This window comes from Pocillopora damicornis, chromosome 12 (assembly GCF_964200805.1).
Source record: "Pocillopora damicornis chromosome 12, jaPocDami1.2, whole genome shotgun sequence".
NCBI lineage: Eukaryota > Metazoa > Cnidaria > Anthozoa > Scleractinia > Pocilloporidae > Pocillopora > Pocillopora damicornis.
Window position 1 is genome coordinate 6,371,920 of NC_142681.1, and position 23,211 is coordinate 6,395,130.

At 38.7% G+C, this 23,211-nt stretch overlaps 2 protein-coding genes and 1 long non-coding RNA gene across 12 annotated transcripts; 2 read left to right on the forward strand and 1 right to left on the reverse strand.

Annotated features, from left to right (window-relative positions):
* Nucleotides 1-762: 762 nt before the first annotated feature.
* LOC113667430 (cysteine-rich secretory protein LCCL domain-containing 2) lies at nt 763-9,314 on the forward strand. Of its 2 annotated transcripts, none has more exons than XM_027183250.2 (14): nt 763-937; nt 2,686-2,913; nt 3,261-3,381; nt 3,866-4,035; nt 4,619-4,737; nt 5,304-5,395; nt 5,478-5,588; nt 6,061-6,153; nt 6,728-6,769; nt 7,294-7,404; nt 7,661-7,759; nt 7,896-8,012; nt 8,398-8,511; nt 9,189-9,314. In XM_027183250.2, exons 2-14 carry the CDS (start codon nt 2,713-2,715, stop codon nt 9,311-9,313), a joined length of 1,515 nt encoding a protein of 504 aa, XP_027039051.2. In that variant the 5' UTR covers nt 763-937; nt 2,686-2,712; the 3' UTR covers nt 9,314. The 2 variants fall into 2 exon arrangements, with proteins under 2 accessions (XP_027039051.2, XP_089046808.1); XM_089190682.1 differs by having other exon boundaries at nt 810-937; nt 2,689-2,913.
* Nucleotides 6,811-22,851, reverse strand: LOC149036237 (uncharacterized). Its single transcript, XR_016182021.1, has 3 exons — nt 22,736-22,851; nt 17,762-17,865; nt 6,811-7,485 (listed from the first exon to the last, which is right to left on the reverse strand). It is a non-coding gene; the product is annotated as an uncharacterized LOC149036237 (long non-coding RNA).
* Nucleotides 12,391-21,339, forward strand: LOC113667421 (uncharacterized). 9 transcript variants are annotated; one of them, XM_089190669.1, is made up of 7 exons: nt 12,393-12,514; nt 13,387-13,439; nt 14,336-14,401; nt 16,815-16,882; nt 17,781-17,893; nt 18,615-19,534; nt 19,966-21,339. In XM_089190669.1, exons 3-7 carry the CDS (start codon nt 14,392-14,394, stop codon nt 20,523-20,525), a joined length of 1,671 nt encoding a protein of 556 aa, XP_089046795.1. In that variant the 5' UTR covers nt 12,393-12,514; nt 13,387-13,439; nt 14,336-14,391; the 3' UTR covers nt 20,526-21,339. The 9 variants fall into 9 exon arrangements, with proteins under 9 accessions (XP_089046801.1, XP_089046797.1, XP_089046795.1 ...); XM_089190675.1 differs by lacking the exon at nt 13,387-13,439 and having other exon boundaries at nt 12,391-12,514; nt 14,353-14,401; nt 16,822-16,882; XM_089190673.1 differs by lacking the exon at nt 14,336-14,401.
* Nucleotides 22,852-23,211: the final 360 nt, after the last annotated feature.

The window sequence follows — 23,211 nt, forward strand, 5'->3', positions numbered from 1 at the left end:
CTCAAAGAACGGAGCGAAAATTGTCTACACAGTGAATTGTAATAACCTCACGCTGTTCTCGACAGTACGTAACCAAAACACAAGACATGGCGAAATGAAATTATCTCATATTATTCTTAACAGTACGTGACCAAAACGCCTTGTGATGGTCGGCTTTTGCAGCGAAGCGCTCTGCCTCTATTTTATCAATAGAGGGAACAAAAGCGATTGGACACCTTTAAGCATCAAACTGGAAGAACACAGTGTATATGCCCTCAGCGTGACCCAATCCCTTAAATTTTTTCACGGTACAAAAACTATGACAGATCATCTTTGTGACAGGGTTTTGATAATCTTTCGAAATTTTGTTTATTTTGCTGGCGCTTTTATTGAAACGCTGATTTTGTGGCTCTATTCCTTTAAAGTAGATCTTCAAAGTTTTCCCAGTTGCAAATTTTAAACCACTGAAATATGCAACGGTCAACTAAATGAACTCATTGTTAGCCAAGCGTGTTAATCCGTCAGAGCAGAGTGCATTTTTTAATTAATTAAATTCAAAACTCACGAACACAACTGAATTTCTAAAGCACATCACATTCGGTAAACCTATAGCAAATATGACCTACATTTTATCAAGAGTGATGCTTTTTTTTTCCGGTGAAATATTATTACTTCAATACAAGGTACGAGTGTTAAAATTGGATGTAATTCCTGAGTCTGAAAAAAAAATGCGTGACAAAGACACAAAACAAAACAAAAAAACGTTAATAGTAAACAGTCAAGTTTTTACGAACCGTGGGATATTTGTTTACACAAAGAAATATTTCAGCATAACAATCCGACCATTTACTGAATCGCTATAAATTTGCGCGCGTTTTGACTTGGTAAGCCAAACCGTCACAGCTAGGCATACACGCAGCGACTCTGAAGAGTAAAATAACTATCTCAGGAAATTTTGGTAAGTGGGCCTATTGTCATGACTAAATCTAGCCTCCACTTCAGTGAACCGTTGCAATTTCGATATTTAGCTGTTTTGGAGACATTTTTCATACGTTTAGCTACATGTTTTGGAAAAAATATATAATATCGAAAATTATTCAGATAATTTCTCTAGTTCTGTCGCACCCTGTACAAATCTTTTTGGAATACTCCTTCTTATGCATGCCTCGTGTCTAAGTGTTTGTTTGAACTTAGCGTTTGCATTTTTTTGTTGGGATGGTATAGAGGGTGACCATATTGAGTGAACATGTTGGAGTGTGAGATTCAAGATTGGACATTTTGAAGTCATAGATTTACCTGATTTAAAGCACCGTGAATTCATTAGCGAAGGTTCTGTCACTTTCGCCATAGGAAATTTATCTCTCCATCGCTAGGTTTTATTCTATTCCTCATATGACAAAGACAAAATTCAAATTTGTAGTTGGGCAGTGAAAAATTTTGAATCCATAGACTCTTAGGTCGCATCCACTCGGTCATTTAACGGTCTCAAATCTTAATTGATATATTGGACCCTAAGGCGTCTGTTGTGTGACTTCAATTGAAGCTAATTCGGGTTCAAACTAAATAAATTAAGGAATATCACGGAAAATTTACGTTGACCATTGCGCGCGTAAAATTATGTTCAAATTTCAAAAAGGCAATAAACGAAGGTTGACCAAGTTGGACTAGGTTAAATAAAATATGTTGAAATGGCCGAACACCAGACAAGTCCTTACAAAAGGTCGAGATTAAATGATCACTCAATAAAGTTCCCACAGTTTGAATTTTTTTTTTTGTGAGCAAATTAACACGAGTGGTATTCAATAGCATTGACATTCTTCATTTAACGTAAAACGCTCCCGCACGAAAGGTTTGATTGTTGCAGCTACATGAGTGGTCTTAAGTGGCAAAAAAACACATTATCTTACAATGTATTGATGCCATGATTCTAGCGCAGCAAGGAAAAACGTGTGAACCGGTTGAATATTTCTCTGTTCGGGCACTAAGTCCGGTTTCCATAAAATGTCTGATCGAAATATTCGAAAATTAGCGAAGGTCAATCTATCCATTCACCCTATTTTCCATTCACAAGTTGACTCAAGGAGTCCTGTGATTGTGCAAAAGTCAAAGAAAGCTCCAAAAGTGAGTGAACAGTTGTTGTGCTTTAATTTCTTTAACTCGTTCTTATAATTCTTGCTCTAAACTCTTTTTCGCCTTGCGTTCAGAGTCTAGAGAAAGGGTAAAAAGAAAAAACTCTGGGTTGAAAATCTTGAACCCATGAAAAATTCGAACCCGAGAACGTAAATTTAACCATTAATTGAAGAAACATCGAGTCTAATGGAACTCAAGTTGTAGCTTGTAAAATCTGCGTTTGCACGAATGCACTCGAGGAGACAGTTTGAGTTATACATTAAGATACAGTTTAAACAATTGCCACAGTAATCAAACGATTTTTCAAACCCCCAATTAAAGTTAAGCGTGAATAACAGAACCCTGATATAATCGGTCCGTTGCATGGGACGCATCTTAATTATCTCGGTCTCTCAGCACTTTTTAAGTTTTAAGTTCCAATGTATATTCCAATGAGAAATCAATGGATATAATAATCGGTCCGTTGCATGGGACGCATCTTAATTATCTCGGTCTCTCAGCGCTGTTTAAGTTTTAAGTTCCAATGTATATTCCAATGAGAAATCAATGGATTTCTTCCAATCAACCGATTTACAGCAGTGCACGAGTCAATCGAACCCCCACATGATGACATCACTATTGTGTATCATCGTATTTTCTGTGACCTTACAAGTCAGCAATGGTGCTCGTATGGGACCTAAGACTCCTCAACCTGGTGATTTCAGACAGTGCCGTCTGAGCAACAAGCTAAAGGAGCAGTTTGTTGATCTTCACAATGAGTTTCGGAGTCAGGTAAAGCCAAGTGCAGCGGACATGGAGTACGTGGTGAGTTAAACAGTCTTCCTTGAGGAAGTTTTCTTTGAAGCCACCTGTTAAATATTACATTTTCTGATTGGCCGTTGTCAAATCCCTTCGTCAAAGCGAGGGACTTAAGGCTAACACTCGAAACGTCAGCTTTGAAACTCTTTACGGTGGCCAATTTACGTGATCAACTCAGTTGATAATACTAAATTACCCTGCTAACTCTCCCACCGATGCAGCACCAGTTTCTTTAGAAACTTATCCCCTTTATTCGTTGCAGTTAAGTTTTTGGCTATTTAAACGTTAGAACGAAAGGCGCTAGATATGCTACGAAACAATTTCACTGAATTCTTCATCTTGTATCAATTCAGGTGTGGAATGATGACCTTGGTAACCAGGCTCAAATGTGGTCGGATAAATGCGAGTGGATGCATGGCTTTACTAGGTTTGGGGCGTGGCACTCAAACCAAAATTTTCGAAGCAAGTCTGTAGGTAATTGAGGAAAAAATAAACGATCACTACCGGAAAACTACATATTAAGTTGCAATTTGGGTTAATTTTTCTGATAAGCCTACCATTTACAAGCACGCTGGTCGTCCAAGATCATCGCAGATAATTTCATGAAGGCAATTTTAGTACTGTCCAAAAGATTGTAAGAAAAACTAAACGTTCGTTACTGACATGTAAAATTTTAGAACTTGAGAGGCTCATAGAAGAGATAATGATGAAGAGGCATGTAGGGAGACTGAGAGTGTTTCTGCCCCACTTTTAACATAAGAGAAATTTTATCGTACTTGCTAGTTTTTTAACCTTAGTGTGTCCCTGCTCAGTTAGAAGCACATCAAAAGCAACTAGAAAAGATGGCAACTGGCAAAAATTTACCTTAAAAACAAACAATCAAACAGAAAAGAAACGTGATTCATTCTGTCGAAGAAAAGGTTTTCTTTTTCTCTTTCTCTACAATGACAATCACCAGGTCAAAACTTAGCCCGTGAGTGGGGCAAGTGGATTGAAAGTAAAGATGCTGGCCCAGAAGATTCTGTACGCCGATGGTTTATTGAAAAAAACTATTACAGTTTTTCAAAGTTTGCTTATCCGATGCCTTCATGGATGTGCCGAAAAGAACCATGCGGACACTATACACAGGTTAGTTTACAGATCACGATCATAATGCTGGTATCAAACCAACTCATAAGTAGCTTTGTAAAGACATTCGCTTGTAAATATGCACCCTTCGAGACGCACTTTCTCTCAGTTGTTACACATATGTGGACGCATGAGATTACATCTGCAAAAACAGTCGATGAAAGAAGCTGTAAGACTACAGGATAAAACAAGGTTTTCGACCACTTTTTTCACAAGCACGCTGATCATATTGCAAAGATATTCAGAGGTTAAATTGGGAGCTAAGATATGATTTGCGCATCTCGCATAATTTCTCTGTTATACATTCATTCTTTTCAATATTCTGTAAGCTTAACCACCATTTCTTTTTGTTTCAGAATAAACTCTTCACGCGTTCAAAAATTATGGGATACTCTCATATCGCATTGCAAAATATTACATAGCATCGAAAGTAGCGTCGAAGTATCGTGACATTGCCCCATTCAATTAAAGCTGCGCGAAAAGCTACGCCTTGGATAACATAAAACAGCCCCCGTTTTCGACTTCAGAACTTTGAGCATTACCCTGTAAGAACGTCATTTTCGTCTCGCTTTCCTTACTTAAGGTTGTGTGGGCCAAGAGCAAACAGGTTGGATGTGCCTTTAACTGGTGTGACAAGGACTTTGGTCAGCCTCACCCCTGGGTCCCTGGAGAGACAGTTGTAACTTGTGACTACTATCCAAGGTAGGTGCTGGATAAAGAGATTACTGCATGGAAAGTCCGCACAAACGATTTCTATACACGAGTTACGATGCATGAAAAAACCGAACGACTAAGCACAGCGAACGAGTGAGTTTTTTGATGCATCGCACGAGTAAATACAATTGTTCAAGCATTTTCCATGGAATGTTTTTATTTCATATATACCGAGATTTACACTGTGAAGTATGAAGCGAACGACTGTGAAAATACATCGTTTGTCCAATCAGAGAAACGACAGATTGTACTACACAGTGTAACTCTGAATATGTCTGAAATAAATTCTCTTTAGAGACGACACAGTCTGCGTCAATTACAAACAGATAATAAGTAAACTGTCACCGAAGAGTATTTCATTTGGTTTATTTTCTGGAAGAAAGGGTCGATAGTTTTGAATAAATCCTGAAAACGTTTAATTCTTAGAAAGTAATGCACGTGTTTACAAGCTCTAATAAAATGTTTGGATGGAGTCGCCGGGTCCCGAGTTTGTCTCCTTAGAGAAAACTAACTTACAATTATTATCTAACATATTTTTTTTATCATTTTTGCAGTGGTAACGTGGTAGGACAGCAACCCTACACGCCTGGAACTCCATGCACAAAGTGCGCTAGCGGCCAGGGTTGGTGCTACAAGAATCTTTGCAGTGAGTATAAAAAGAAGGTCAATAGGGAAAAATGGCCTCAAGCTACAAATAGCTCTAACTGTCATGCTTAAACTTTTCACAGGAGAGTGTAAGAATTTTAGCCCGAAATGTGGAACTACCTACACAAAAGGCACGTGCCTGACAAACAGAGAACTGATGGAAAAATACTGCCCTAAGATGTGCAACCTTTGCAGTGAGTATAGTTTTAAGTAAAACATAGGATGTCTCCATTCAGGGCCAGTTCTATTTTGTCACAAGAACATTTCCTCCTCTATCAATAAAGTCTGTTTTACTGATAATAAAGAAAGAGGTGGACAGGAATCGAAAAGGAGGCGTGGAGCGCAAAATCTATGGAAGGGTCAGTGACAAAGGTCTAGATGAGGTTGTTTCGCGAATCTTTCTTAAAAGTAACTTCTTTTAACTTTTTGGTTGTTTAAATCCCAACCAGTTGTCTTTAGTCAGCTTTATAAAGGTTGTTCGGAATATTACGTTCTGTTATCGAGCTGTTTCCTAGTTTACTGATGAGGTTCATTTTTTTCCAAGCTTCTCACTCCCAAGAACTAATTTCTAACCTTCTGCTAATCTGCTGTGCAAAGCATTAAGACATCAAAAGTGATTTTTGTGCTTATCATATTTCTCGACCGGTCTCTGTTGAAATTTTGCAGGATGTCCCTTAAAGTGCAAAAACGGAGGACAAGTTGACCGTAACACTTGCACTTGTACCTGTTATGGCAAATGGAAAGGCTCCGATTGTTCTGGTAATAAATAGTACAAGCTTATTACGTTATTTATTTAAAGTTTCAAGGAAAAAAAAACCCAAGCTTGAAAAACAAACTCTCATAGCCTTTAAAAAGTCACTTGACTTTATTCACAGCGCGACTTTTCATGCAATTTTTAGTGTGTTGAGAATAACTCGGGTCTACTGATCGTTGATGGTACGACGAAAACGGCAGAAAATGGCGATTTGAATTAATTCATCGAAAAAGGTTACTCAATATATATATGCAAACTGGATTATCGCTTATAGACATAGAAAATTTCTGGGGTGATTCCCTACCGCAAAAGGCGCGATCAACTCATGAAACTCGAGGATTTGGGATCCAGGCTCACTAACCTACCTAAATTAAGGTTATTAATTTTTCTTTCACGCACATAGCGTGCCATACATAGTTCAAACTTCATTTCTTCCACATTTAGTAGTTCTTTTGTTTTGGAAAATAAAAGTTTTTCAAAGCCTCAAGTGGACTATGGTCGGTAAAGGGCCAGAGATAAAAGGCTGAAAAAGCTTTCAAAGTGTATGAAGGACTAACCACTCGCTTGTATTTTCTTCAGAGAAGATCTGCGATGAGGGGTGGTACGGAGAAAAGTGTGAAAGTAAGTCAGATCAGTCCAATTCTAGCTACACAACGATTTAAAGGGAACTTCACTTTTTAAGTTAGTGTATACCGCTGAAACAATTATTCACGACTAATGTCAACTGAGACCTCGTAAAATGTCAATACAATCGACTGAGGATCTGAAACTCGAGGAAATATTTGGTTAGAATGGTAATGACGTTCACTAAGCTCTGTTAAGACTTGGTGGTAACTTGATCGTGACTCGTATGAACCAATTCAAGTGCAAGAGGTATTTTCTAGGGAATGAGTACAAAGGAAGTTCCAGATGGTATTCAAATAAAACGTTGCTCGCTTTATCGAATAGTTCTTGAAATTACCACCACTGTAAGTAACGAAGTCTAAGCGTGCAAAAGATTAAGCGACTTTAGCATACCGGATTCTTGTAAACCAAATAATCAGTTAACAAATCAACAATCCAGTGAGTAAGTAGTTCTTCAAAATGTTGAATTATGTAAAACGTCTTCACATTTTTAAAAACTGAGATACCTTTTCTCCAAACAGAACGGTGCTTCGACAAAGTGGGAACATCTACATGCAAGTGGCGAGTCCAAAACGGCCATCCATGTTCAGTAACATACATGAAGCTCGACTGCGTCAAGACCTGTGTTTGTGGTACAGTAACCCCTTTGAATCGTCTACGCGTTACCTAGTCTCCAACTTTTCTTTTAGTATTCTTGCTGTATTCATTTATACCTGAAGGGCACAGGAACTTTTAGTTGTGCTATGTAAATCTATTCTTTTGGTCTCAAACTACTATTACAAATTTTTTAGAACTAATTTATAATCGTTTTTCATAAAGCATTATCTATGTTATAGCTTTCAGTCAGTTATTTAATCTAGACGTATTTTTCTTCTCTTCCATTTTCAGATCTCATGCCAAAACCCAAGCCCAATCCACCACCAAAACCACCGACAAAAGCCCCAGTGACTGTCAGACCTACAAACCCCATCTCGGGATCTGGGACAGGTGTGGATTGAAAATCGATTGAATAAAAAACAAACTTATTTTCATAAGGGCTATGAAATCATGAGGCCCTCAAACTGAGTATCTGAACCATATTCTTATCATGATCATGAAGCGCATCACTCGGTTTATCCCACAGATTGTAAAGACAAATACACAGCCCCTAACCAATGCGATTTTTGGGCGACACTTGGAGAATGTCAGAAGAACAAAAACTGGATGAGACAGAACTGCATGAAGAGCTGTGGAGTTTGCAGTAAGAGTCAAATATATACTTTCACTAAACTCGTATCTCAAATTTCACCCTTACTTCACTACCATTACCTAAATTCATCACATATTTCTTTTAAAAATCATATACTATTCCTTTCTGTAAAATATATCAAGACTAATTTTTTAAGGGAAAAATAAGGAACAGTCGTGTAAAAAGTAGAAAAGAACATCCCATGACAGGATCTTTTACAGTGGACTCTCGAACAGCATACTTATCTTAGCTAGTTTCAGAAAAAAAAATTAGAGTCTAAAAGAAAAAGATCGTTATTAAAATAACAAGAATCACGCAAACTAAGTGGTGAACTATGAGGAAAGGACGTTATATATTATATGTTCACTGATTATATAGACTTGATTAATATTCATAGATTGCCAGGATGTGTACAACACCGTGAAGTGTAAACAGTGGGCTGATAAAGGAGAGTGCAAGAAAAACCCCAATTGGATGGAGCCGAATTGTGCTAAGAGCTGCCTTGTTTGTGGTTGGTGAAATAAAAATGTAGACTTTGTGGTTCTTCACTAATTACTTCCACCGGCTAACTCAATCAATAATCTGACCACCTGTCGAACTGAAGTTGATCAAGGCATATCTACAGGCTTAGAAAAGTTTCAAAAAGTAGCTTTGTTTCGATAGTTCTGCGGTGTGCTTTGATCCACAGTCCGCGTAAAAACCACATCTAGTCAAGCAAATATTGAATTTCTCTGAATTGAGACTCTAGTTGGCTTTGAAGTATATCAACGGCTCTTGAGTATCATCGATAAGAGGTCAAAACAGTGTAAAAGACAAGTGACAACAGAGTTACTAATTAGGATTGTTTCCTAGTCACCTCTTACATTTTTAGGCTGGTACGTAATCATCTACAATCGCCAGAGAGCCGTAAATTGATGACTCGGTAAAAAACATTAACAACATTGCTGCTGAAGCTTATTTTAGTTTCTGGCCACTGAAGATCTCTCAACCCCCCTCAGAATTGAATCAAATTTCCCTGGCTATGAATATACATTGTACTTCTTGGTGGAGAGAAGTACGGCGAGAGTTGAGTGTCCTGCGCACGTCTGAGGCACTGCGCATTCCACGGAATAGTGGCACGATAAGATAAATATCAGGCGCTCTACTAATATATGAAAATAAACATTGCATTTCCTGTTTTATCAACAGACTGTTTTGACAAACACTCGAAATGCAAGCAGTGGGCTGGACTTGGAGAATGTGGAAAGAAATACGCAACATGGATGGAGGAAACTTGTAAAAAGAGTTGTAATAAATGCAATGTTAAGGGTTGAATAGATCCAATCTGTTCATCTTTGAAACAATTTTAGTTTAGTGCAAGATCCTCTTTTGTCTAGATATGCAATGGAGACCATTCGACAGGCTTTGTTCAGCGCGCGTTCCACCATACAGGAATTGGGTGTCTGAGGCGTTGATTACACCATTTAACCTTGACATTTTAAAGATTGCATAACAACAGTTTTCAATTAAATATCGACACATCAAAACCAAAGTAATCAGAACAGCCGATCAGAAAAAAACGTTTACATCGTCACAACGAAAATAAACACAATTGCACAATCTGGCCCATTTTGAAAATGCTTGTAACCATAACGTTCTGTCCTTTCCGTCTCTTCTCGATAAGTAATACTTCCGGAAGTGATTAACATGTAACTTCTCCCTATAATATCCATTATTATCTACAAAATCAGTTAATCAACAATTGATCAACAATTGAAGGGTCTCATTCACAGCCGCCAAAAGGCCCTCGCTCAAGGCGACCAGGAGCAGTACCGCACCCTACGAAATCGCGTTAATCGTGAGAGGAAAGCATGCCGTGCAAAGTTCTATAACTCCAAGGTTGAACATCTGAAGGACTGTAAACCCGCAGTTTGGTGGCGTGAGGTAAAGAAGCTCAGTGGTACGTCAGACGCAGCTTCTAGAGGCGTTAATCCAGCTACCCTCTACCAACATATTGATTGTGGTCAGAGAGGTTCGCCTCCAAGCACGATAGACATTGCTAACACCATCAACCAGGCGTTCTTGGCTCCTATGCGCGTCTTCACCCCCCTTTCACCTAACACCTCAACCAACTCTGACCAGGAGAGTGCTTTCCAGGTATCAGAATTCTCTGTTTTAAAGAAGCTATCCGCCTTAAATCCAACTAAGGCAACCGGTCCGGACGGAATCCCCGGTTGGCTTCTTAAAGAGAATGCAGATTTACTAGCACTGCCTGTGACTGATATCCTTAACTGTTCGTTTAAGGAAGCACGGTTGCCTCAGTCTTGGAAGGACGCTAACATCACTCCAGTACCAAAGCAAAATCCAATACACGATGTAAACAAACATCTACGTCCAATATCCCTAACTCCCGTGCTTTCTAAGGTTGCTGAAGATTTCGTCGTGGAGAGTTTCCTCAAGCCTGTTGTTTTGGCGAAAGTGGATGTACGGCAGTTTGGGACTGTGCCAGGTTCCAGTACGACACAAGCACTAATAAGCATGGTCCACTCATGGCTTAGTGCTACGGATGGGAACGGTGCAACTGTCAGAACCATCCTCTTTGACTTCCGCAAGGCGTTTGACCTTATTGACCATCAGATCCTAGTTCAGAAGCTCATTTCATACGATCTTCCAAGCGGAATAATTAACTGGATAGTGGACTTTCTGTCCTGTCGCCGACAGCGTGTTAAACTTAGTCAGGACTGTTACTCGGAGTGGGGGGCCATCCCATCAGGGGTCCCACAGGGCACAAAACTTGGCCCCTGGTTATTTACTATTATGATAAACGACCTCATCATCCCGGGTACAGACATGTGGAAATATGTCGATGACTCCACTATTTCTGAAACAGTCATGAAGTCTGAGGTCAGCAAAGTCCAACAAGCGGTTGACGAACTCGCGACGCAAGCTTCTGCTGACAAGTTCCAATTAAATGAAACCAAGTGCAAGGAACTGCGCATAACATTCAGTCACTCTAGAAAGAACTTTGATCCAATTAAGGTTAATGATCAGGACTTAGAGTGTGTAGAGCAAGCAAAGATCTTAGGTTTGCAGATATCTTGCGATCTTACGTGGAATAATCACGTATCCGAAGTTGTAAAGAAAGTAAACAAGCGCCTGTATTTTTTGCGTCAGCTTAAGCGTGCACAAGTCAAGTCGGAGGAACTTTTGCTCTTCTATTTGACTTGTATTAGGCCTGTCACTGAATATGCATGCCCTGTTTATCATCATAGCCTCCCGCAATACCTTTCAGTAGATCTTGAGAGATATCAAAGGCGAGCTTTACGTATTATCTATCCAGATTGTTCGTACAATGAGGCGCTTCTTTTGTCTGGTCTAGTTCCCTTACACAACCGCCGCGAGTTCTTATGTGATAAGCTTTTTAATTCCATCCTGTCTAATCCCTCGCACAAGCTCTATAGCTTACTACCTCCCAAGAATGAGTGCGAAGTCAATTTAAGGAGTCAGCACTCTTTTACTACACGGCGCCTCCACACCATTCGTACTCGAAATAGTTTTATCCATCACTATGTCCATAAAGCAATGATGTAATATTGTTTTCCTCTTAATTATATATTTTTGTCTTTTTAATTAGTTCTTCTTAGCCATGTATTTTTTGTAGTATATATTTTATTGTAAATCAAACGTAATTCAGCCTGTGGCTGCAAGGTTCTTGATAATAAACTATCTATCTATCTAATAAGAATACTCAAACTTATCAGTTAGAAGTTTTAATCTTGATCTAACATCTAATTCTCATAACCAAATTAGAAGGAAATGTGTAGCAGCTTGAGCGGAGAATTGACAGTCAGATCTTGGGAGTCAAAGGTTTAAGCGAATATAAGAAGAGGGTGATCTCGATCGTATATGAGTTTGAGAAACAAATTGCTCTAACAGAGCTTCGTCAATGGGTGGGGATTTCGTGAGACCATAACCTCTGCGATACCGGTGCAGCGCTCTACCAACTGAGCTAACGAGCCAACTGGGAGCTGGCCATTATGTTGGATCCAAATAAACCTTCGAAGTGGTGAATAATAGCTGTAAACATATGAAAATCATATGTGTGTACTGCGGTTGAAGAAACGTATTTAGAATCAATCCCACCAGCTAAGAACACTACTGAACTAGTCTTTAAAACAAGGCCTGAAAAAAGAATCACATTTTTCGTGACCAAGATGACAAATAGCACCCCATACATGATCCGCTTTCCCTCAGATATCCTCTTTTCAAAATGCAAAACTCTTTCCATGTAAATCTGCTCTCCACGTGGGCGTACAAAGTAAATTAGAAATGCATAGCACAGCTGGTTACTCTTATGACTTCACCAATTTGAAGAGGGTCCGTTTAAGCGTGAAACACACAAGGGGCTGTCCTTACTTAAAGCCTCGCAGGGTTGTCCAAACATTAAAAGTCAGGTGCTGAGCTACTGGCACGCAAAATATCAATTTGCGTTTCTCTCTCTCTGCTAAAACCAGAACGAAAAAAATTAACAGAAGGTAAGTCCATATCTGTCTGTGATAGTAAAGACAAAAATTTCACTCGATCTTCTCTGACTTCGAACTAAATAAAACAAGCGAAAAGAATGCAGTAATTGATAGAAGTAGGTTCCTTGTGGTGGTACGTGATAACAATTTTTTTTTTTCGGAAGAGCGCGAGGCTGAGCGAAAATAAAGAAACGTAACGTATAAGACAGTTTCAAACTTAGTTCGAAAACGAAGATTGAAATGTTGGGATTCCGATTTGGATTTCTTTTAACACGTTTGAATTTCTTAGATATTTATCCATCACTTGAAGTCTACAATTGAGGTTGTGGTTCACTTCGCTGAGATGATCGGAAATCGTCGTTTCATGAGACCGAAGAAAGTTACGCAGGAGTTCTGCTATTAAAGAAATTTCAGAAAAGAAAGCCTAAAAAAAAAATTCAGTCTTTGACGTGATTCGAACCCTCCCTGAAATCAGTTGGGCGCTACTGCGCGCTCAGTTCATGATAGTTGGGCCTAAGCAGTATGGGTTTGAGTGACAGGGACACCTAAATGGTTATAAAGAACGTGAAACTTCTGAGTTGAACAGAGCTCTCGTCAAGTTTTCTCCTGTAAACAACGACTGTTACTATTACAAATAATTCAATTTTTGAATCGTTAAATCTTACTCTTCAATGAGTCGTTTCCAGTACGAAAAAAACAGACTTTAAACGTACACGGAATTTAAGCCTCTGTGGTTTGACCCTTAGAGGACAAAAGAATGACGTAACGAAAACACGACACTGGAAGTGCCATCCCTTCCGGTTGATCGAAGAACGACGGAGAAAATTTCGTTTCTGAACGCAACTCTAACTTTGAATTTTTTTCATAATCTCGACCATATACAGCTGCACTACTTTTAAAGGTTTTGAAGTCGCCCACGGGAGCTTTGAATAGGCAGGTGACGTATTAATTTTTATGGGACAGAGCGAGGGGGACTGAACAAGTGCTAGCAACGCTGAAAATTTATATAACGTAAATAGTGCCCTTATAGTTGCACCCAAAAAGCACCCGATCCATTAACTCATTTTAAGTTACAGGAGTATTAAGTCTATCAATTGCGTTGATAGAGCACTTTCTCGATGACTGTAAAAACTTTTATTGTGCTTCAGTGAATTATTTATTATCTATTGTCTCCATTTATAAATAGCGGCACCTTACATTTGTAATGAAAACTGAAGTCATATTCAAATGAGCAGTTAATTGCTTCTTACTCGCTCGCGTTTTTTATGTGAGGACCCCTGAGTTCTCCAGTAAAGTGGATTATGATGGACTTTTGCAGTTCTCTCTTTCACTTGATGACACTGCGCAGAAGACCACCAAAGCACAGTTTTTTAAACTGGTATTCAAAATTTAACTAATTAGTATTGTGTACACTCGTAACAATTGTCGCGAATTCGCAAAACCCCGAAAGTTAAGAGAAGAAGCTTTTGTTGCCACTGTCTGCCTTACGACAAATGTGGCCTCGAGTTTACATTCTTCTCAGTAACAAAATATAAGCACCTAAGGCAATTTCTTGGTGCGAGCAGTTAATGAAGGAAGTCGAAACGACCAACATTACCCGTAGAATGGCACAATAGTTGACGGGTATTAGGTCCCACAACCAATTGAAACTACCTGCATGGTCCTTAACATTAGAAAATTACCTTACGGTCGGTGGATCCAAGAATTTGCCAGCCACCCACGCTTGTTCCCGGATGTCCAAATCTTACGAAATTTTAAGACAGTCTTAAAAAAGATAATAAGTTAAAAGTAGACTGTTTGTATCCTTTGTCTAAACGCGGTTTGCCACTCTAGTTTTGTTTCTAAAACAGATACGAAGATATCAAGGGATATTAACGTTCGCGCGCCATATGCATCCAGGTAAGAAGTGTTAAATTTAACGACGATTTTTTTTTTAATCAACTTTTTTCTTGTGAGTGGGCATATGCTATTTATTCTAAGTATAAAAAATCACACACGGAAAATTTAGTTTCAATATCACTGATTCCCAATTTGTGGTAACACAATTAAGTCTATGGTTACAATACCAATGAGGTAATAATTACAGCTGAATCATCAAGATCTTCTTTCACTTTAGGCCAAGTAAAAATTTCATGTTTTCTACCACAAAAGCTCCTACACCCAGTGGAAACGTCAGCCCTCCTATATCATTTTCGTAAAAAATTATTTCAACCCCGATACGTTAAGCTAAATTGTTCCTAGAGCATCCAAAAATCTCACTACTAAGATAGAGATGTACAAAATGTACCGTAAAAATGACTTCAACGCCATAAAATCTCCTGCTTGCGCGCTCATCTGAATCTATATTTCAACACCTTTCCCCTTTATTTTCTACTTGGTCTCATTTTCGCGTGTCTCTTTTTTTTTGCCTCTTTCCGTGTTACCCCATGAACTGCTACAAAAGGCAGAGAAAAAGAGCCAAGAACGATAAAGATGAAATTTTAGGCTATGGGCTGTAGCCTCTGCGAAAGTAGCTCACGTCACCCCGCTCTCACAACTCCGATGACAAAGTTTAATGTTTTCAAGACAAATACATCTCTCGCAAACTAAGAATAGAAATGTCACACGAGTACGCAAAAATACAACTGCGAAAACATGGAATATCTTCTTGATAGATTGCAACCTGTGAACAGCCGCCCTCTCCTAGATGGATTTCTTCAAAATGATAGAAAGGAGTAACGAGATTACCATCAATTCGACTGCCTTCCATATGAACAAGTCTTACTAATCCATCAAATCCTACACCTAGTTTTATTTTACCATTACATGTCTAGGAAAAAGGGGAACCTGAACTTCATCAAGTTACATTTCGGTATCTAAATAACATTTTACAATTGGTAAGAGACACCCAAATATAAAACAAATTTAAAGTAGAAATTGTAATAATAAGTAAGCGTCTCGTCTGCTCCCTTTCACCTCACAATGCTACACTTCAAAAAACTTGACATACCAGAAAAGTAGCTCATTGCATATCTATCAGATTTACCCCTTACACCTAAACATCAGAATGTTCACTCTCCATATTATTCTGAAAATCTGGAGAATACACAAGTGCTAACAAGGAGAATTCCGGTTTAACAAGCTTTAGCTTCTTTAGTTGTTGATCATTTCTTTTATTCTCATGACCTTTATGTGTGATTCGGGGGTTAAATTGTAGGGAGAAATTAGATGCTAGTCACTCTTAGGGACGAAGGGTTAATAGTTTAAAATGTGTTTTAATTGTGTTGTTTTCTTTGTGACAAATGTCAACACAAGACAATGAAAATTTATCTCTGAAATGAAATTAATCAGAGTTAAAACGGTGACTTACGACCTGTGTCTAAACACAATTGCTAACCAGGAACACAATCAACGACACACACTACAGCACCTGATCGTAAATAAAACTAAAACATTATCTTATTGTCTTTTCAACCAATAACGGCAGGCAACGAATGTTTCTGAGGCGCAAAAGCTTATGAAATTTTAAGAGTTTTGGTGAAATATAACAATAAAATAAATTTCCTTAGTAAATTTGTTACAACAAGCTTGATCTGACTGCCCGTACGTTTCCTGATTTATTCTCAAAACAAAAACTGGGAGATCGACTCAAACGAACGTATTTGTTTTGTCGTTAGGTAGGTGATGTTAACTATGACGGTGTATTTCTCTTAATTTGCCTTTTGATGTTTTCTTTTTTCGTTGTTTTTTTTTATACATCCTGTAACAGTTTTAAGACGTACAGCAAAACACGAGAATTCCTAGTTCATGTTCACGTAATTTAGTCTATGGCCACGCGAGAAATAAATAAATTTTATTATTGTCACGACAAAAACGCTTCGTTTGTTCCAGTTCCTAAGAACTCTTGAGCCATCAGATTGGTTCCGATTCACCTAAAATACTATTAACATCACGTGAAGCACACACTTTGCTGTTGAAGACAAGCAGCAAGTTATTATATCTCAGGCACGCACACATTCATATTTCTCCTTTTTCAATCAGCCATTTCTGTTTGTCCCCTCCTTCCTGTTCACGCTAAGAGTTTTAGAATGCTGGATTTAAGAAAGGGAACCGAGAAACACAAAGGACCACTATTATGGGACAAAAGTTGACTGATATGAACCCTGAAGGGAAATAGAAATTACGTTAACCCAGTTTCCTAGGTCTGAAGGCGGAACTCAGTTTTCAGAACGCTTAGGGGGCCCATAACCTACACGTCCATTTCTAGGAAGCATTTCTACATTCTTACTGTTTTTGTACCCTGTGACTTAACTAAACTTTGCTGTGTTATAAGTTTTTAGGCACTCCAAGATGATACTTGCTTTAAGTGTCTTAGTTTTCACGCTGGTTCACAGGAGTGTGGTAAGTTTTTAAAGCGATATCTCAAGACAATTAAAAAGATACATTCCTCATAGTCGACATCCAAATAATTTTTGAGAGACTGTACTCCTACGTGTAACTATAGAATGTACCAATTTGTGAAAATTTAAAAGTTCCAAAAAGCAGTAGACCGCACTATCTCAGTCAATACATAAACAAGTAATCCAAAGAATTTCTTAAAAATCAATTTTCATTCTATAGAGAGGAAATTATGGAGTCGTATTTGACCAAACCCAGCATTCCTTTCCACCCTTCATCACTCTCTTTCGCTTCACCGTGCCCCGCGTCACTTTGGGATAGTGATGAAGTTAAACTACGATTTCTTATGGTAATCGAGCTAAGTGGAGTGCAATTTGGTCTGAAATATAAGCATAAGCGTGATTTGAAATCATAAGTAGGATTTCAGACCAAAATTGCACGAAACGGAGTTCAATTACCAAGGGGGGAGAGGGGAGTGGTTGGAGAATTTTGTTTGTGTCACAATGAAATTTACTTGAATTGCCCTTATGATACCGTCCTCCCTCATTGGCAGTCAACTGGCAGTCAATTTACTATACCCCCCTTCATACTGTGTTGGCGACGACAATCCCCCTTTCCCTCCCTCTAAAAACCATGTGTTACCCGTCATAATCCTCCGACCCCCCTCTCCCCCTCGTGTTAAATCATGACTGATACATGAAGAGTATAAATAGTCCATGATCTTTCATAAATCTGAATCAAGTTTCCCGATTCAGTCGAACTGGAAAATCACAGTAACTGGCTGTTGTGCCGATTACTTTGATTTGAACCAGTTTAAGATACTTTACCGAGATACACTCTAGCCCTACAAGTGAAACAAAAAAACTGAAAAAAATTACTCACTGTGTGGCTTGTCTGACAGGTGTGTGATGAACTGTACCCTATCTCACAAGTCGAGGACCTCCTCCAGAATCAGCCCGAGTGGACCTTGGCCGACTACAGTGAGCCTGTAGAGGGAAAACTTTCTGATGAACCGTAAGCTTACAATCACTGATATTTCAACTATCATGAATTTAGAACGATTTTGTGCAAATGCCGATATAAGTTATCGTGTTTGGATCAAGAGGGAACCTAACTGTGTCAGTAACAAAACGCTTGAATATGAGCAGCCCTTAGAAGCCCTAACTTGGGACTTTCTAGCTCTTTCAAGTCCAAACTGTTCGATTACTAACACTAACAGTCGGAAAGGCCAAATCAGACAGTTGAGCAGTCACTTAAAATTATGTACTTTACGCCACCGTCCAATAAAACTCAGCTACCTACCGAATCAAAGTGAAACTAATGACATCAGGTTGATAGGTTCACATTAGAAACATAGTAACGTGGACAAAACTAACAGGTCCAGTTACTTTTACTCAGTATCAGTAAGAATGGTACGTGCTCTCACATTAAATTTTTCATTCCTGAGTTTTTCATGTTTTTTTATTGACACAATTCATTAGAAATCGGACTGCGAGTTGTACAACTAAGGGGTAACGCTGATCGTAATTTCAAATTACCCTTGCACTACGTACTCGGCCAATTTGAAATCCTTCGCCTGATGACTCCCTGAATTATACTCCACTCAGTCCTATCACCATCACATATCACGATAAAAATACTTCGCTGAAAATCCAATGGACTAATGAGCTCCGAAACTTCCCCACAACACAAGAGAGTTTGAATATGAATCTTGGGTCTTATTTCACAAAAACAGATTTCTAGCTTCAAACTTGCTTCAGAACGACCCCGATCAAGATGACCTGAAGTGGATGGAGACTGACATTGTGGCCAAGTATAAATTTAAGAAAGATCCCAAGAAAGATATGTGGATATTTCAACCCAACTTCGCAGGACAAATCGGCACAACAGACTTTGCCAAAGATGCGGATAGGATAAAGAAGTTCTTTAAACGAAACAACGATTGGGCAGCTATGAAAAAAAAATTCCGCACTCCTACTAGCTGTCTTCAACTCCTGTACATCACTGCCGCTAGGTATCTCTTTGTGACACACGTTCTTTACGTTCTAAGTGGTAATAAGCTAAAACCTTGCGTGAGAACAACGGCAAAGAAAATTGAAATCCCTGACTCTGTGTGCTTTCCTGAGCCTTACGGATCAGCTTCTTGCACTTCGGACTACGACGTCGGGCTTGTTGGAAAAGACGCTGGTACGCTTACAGAGAAATTCAACAACTTTTTCCAAGACAGAAATGAATTCGGGAAACCCTCGGAGATCGTTTTTGACACAAATGTCTACGCTTTCACCCTGGAGTACGCCATGCCACTTCTGTTTGTTAAACTACCGCCTACATTTTCCAAAGATGTAGAGAACAACGAAAAAACATTAAACAGCAAAATGCAAGAATTAGCCAGCGCTTATTACAAGGTCTACAAGTACAACATAAAGTTCTTCGAAACGATGGTAAATGGAGCGAAGTTATCAATGAAGGGAGCACCCAAATCAAAAGCATTCTTGGAAAAGTGGCTGGAAACCTTTAAGAGCTTGGATGCTAAAATTCCGATGAGACCTGGGGGAGGAGTGACAGAGAGTGGCCTGAGACTGGCCCATAACAATCAGTATCAAGCCCTGGTGAAAGAAATGACGTCAAAAGGAGGATACAAACCGGCATTGTTAGGTAATCATAACTGGACCAGCAGCACTCCAAGCTGGCTGTAACCGTTTTGGTCGCCATGGCGAGCGGGTAGAATTTTGGCTAATTTTTCAATTTCAGCGAAAGTCGTCAAATTGACGACCTGTGTTTGGCGGTTGACTAAGTAGCAAACTGAAACGTTTTCAATCTTTGATTTTCCGATCCGTAGTTAAGGTGAAACAGACATTTATATAAAATAATATGATCGCTCCTTCATCACCTCCACGGTTTCGCAAGTGTCCAGCTTGAAATGTCGCGTAAAAAACGATTACTAGTCGTGTTACGACCACATTTCTTCGGAGAGTCATCTCTACTTCCGTACTGATCATATCAAAGTTTTCCATCCCCTAACAAAAAAAAAACCACACTCGATTTTCAATTCCTGGTTTAACGTTTCAGTAATTTTCTTCAAACAGATGTTCTTGCAAAGGCCCTGATTTACGCAGCTGAAGCTTATCACACGCGAGGCGCCATACGACATGTAGTGGGTGGCACACAAATGAAAGTGATTGACATATCGACGTCACTTTCGCTTATGGACCTGTGGGTATCCATGATCGAAAACTGGGGAGAGTCAAACAAGGAGTTTGGCCATTGCCAGATGGAACCTCTGGAGGTATGCTTCCTTAAGATGAGTAAGTACATGTGGAGAATGTTTAACGCAATGAACTTAATCCGTACTAAAATAAAACCCGAAAACAGGCTTGGTTTGGTGCACTTTGGAGAGGGCATGAGCGATCCTGAGTATGCGATGAGAATGTGGCTCGACTACAAAAGGCAAGGAAAGACCGCCATTCCAAAGCAACAGGACAAAGTTATACAGTTTTTGAGACAATTCAAATGCGATAAAGCCCAAATCGGTCAGCCGATATCGTCGACTTGCATCGCGAAGATGAATGATAAAGTCAACGCCTACAACGAGAGATTGGCTGCGCAGTGGACCGATGCACCTGTGCCACCGCCCTGGCGCTACTAAGATTTTACATCGTGATATTTATTGCTTTTCGATGGAGCAAGATGCAGTACAAAAATTTAATTAAAGTGACTATCTCAAACAAAAGTAACAATGGTACATATCAATAGGAGCCAGTGGGTGCTCAAGAAAAATTTGTCTGGCCAGCTCCATCAGTGCTTCAAGTTTAGCACCTGATTTATTGAAACAAAACACATTTCACCTCAAACAAGGGAATCACTTGACCCTTTAATACTTCAAACCCATATCAAATTTGTAATTCTCCTTACTGTCAACCATACAATTCATATAATGTTAGTTCAGAGAATTAAGTATTGGATCAACTGATTATCCCCAAATTGACTCATGGGAGTTAATTCCTATGAGTGACCAAGACAAAATCTCTCCTTACAATATCAATACAATATCAAGCAGAAAATGAACAAGAATACAGAAAAATATCAATTAGGAGTAATAAGTTGATCCAATACCAAATTCTCCAAACTAACACCAGAAGAATTGTATGGCAGATGGTAAGGAGAATTACTTATAAGATCTTTGAAGTGAAAGAGTTAAAAACCTATTCCACTTCTTGATGTTACTTAACTCTCATTTAATTTTATTGCATATAAAATAACTTCCTTTTTCCATTTGACATCATAGGTATCATAGTATACACTATATATGCATTGGAATTAATGAAAGGACAGAGTTAACCCATGAGATCTCTACAATGCTCAGTTACAAATTTACCAAAAACACGAATAATTACTAAATAAATGTTATGTCAATAAGATATCAAGCAGCAAGTGATGAGAATAAAGAAAAATACCATTGAGGGGATTATCAGTTAAACAAATACCAAATTCCCCACTATCACCATTGTGATAACAATGTCATGGCACATGGTAAGGAGAATTACTAATGATATCTGGTGAGTGAAAGGGTTAACTTGCAAATGGAAACATTTATTTATTCTCTTATTCCAGTCCTCCTTGAAAAGAAACACCCTCTAAGTATTTGTGACAGAGTGGGAATTTGACAGCAGTTTCTCATCAAAACAGGGTATTCTTGAGCATATGATATTTTTTGCTTCTAAAAGCTATGGTTACCTTGATTAGTGAATATGACTTTCATGAGAGAGAATCAAAAGCAGATTTTGGTTTAAGAGGGGCTTGCCAAAGTTTTGCTCGGGAATGTTTCAAAACCACAAGTAAAATTCAGTCAAACTTTAGACACCGTGTGCCTAGGATACATGTTAAAGTCATATTTCCTTTTTGCCCTTTGCATGAAGTCTACAGGGTCTGTACCCCTTTCTAAAAAACAATTTTCCAGGATTTTCTCTAGGCTATTTCCTGGACTTGGATTTATTTTTTTTCAAGATTAGCAAGATTCACATGAACCTTAAGATTTTCAAGAATAACTATTTTTATGATGATCTGCAAAGTCAAACTGACAAGTGATGAGAATTTGAAAGAATGTGCATGAAAAATAGCAACAAGTTCGATTGAAAGGAATTATCCATTCCTGGAAATTCAATGGTAAACTCAGGACTTTGTGGGATTTTTTCTGAAACCTGTAGAGGCCATGGGTCTGAATGTTCTATTTATAAGGACTCAGTTTCATACTTAGGACAAAGAATCAAACAGTTTATGCTTAACCAGGCTTATAAACACCTGTCCATAGACACAAGCCACAAAGATGTTGGACCAGTGTGCATTATTTTGAAGATTGCTCAATGCAGAATGCTGTCTGTGCAGGTTCAAAAATCGCACAGGATATCATTATGAAGCAATGTTTTGTTTGTATACTTTCTGGTAGGCTGGCCAATTCTAGTCCAAGTTATGCTGAGGTTGAGGGAGCGAAGCTAAAATTCGTGTTCACACAAAAAAACCTTTTTTGCGTCATTAAAGGTCATGGATAGCATTTTCTGGAGAAGAGCCCCATGCAACAAATGGCTCTATCTTCTGGTGACAGGTAAGGATCCAATACAACTGATACAAACCCTATTTTTAGAATGGTCGATACTTTTGAGAGATTTAAAGGTGAAAATACTTTTCCTGGCTGCAATATTTAGAATTCAGCGGTGTACTCTCACACCGGAACTGAACACATAGAAAACGTGTCAACAACAACTATCGATAAAATTTGAAAAACAAGACAATCAAAAAGTTGATCGTTGAGTTTAAAAAAAAAGGCCAATCACAGTAGCATTTTACCCCATAGTTTCTCACCTTGAAAAACTGCTTCCAATGATTCAATGGCAGCCGTTCTATTCTTTTGAAAACAATACGATCCCACAGAATGAAGGACGCAAAAAACCTCTATTGTTTTGCTCTTTCAAAGTAACCGCGCTTTTGATCATTTATCATCAGCCCGAAAGAAGCTGGGAACTGGTTGATGAAAATCTGAATACGGAATATTGGATATGGAACTGTGGAACGAAACCGCGATCAATATATGACAAAAACAAATGAATAATTAAGTTAATCAAAGAGTCGAAAAGAAGGCTAAAAAAAGATAAATTGGGGGCTATTGCTAGTACGCCATTGATTCATTCAGCCTTGTGTTCAAAACTGACTTACAACCTTAATCAATAACAATATTTAAGTCTACTGAAGCTCACACCAAAAATCTCTCCACTCTTTGACATGTTTTGACATGAAATTTGTTAAAACGTTTAAGTTACTACAAAAAAAGCCTCACACAG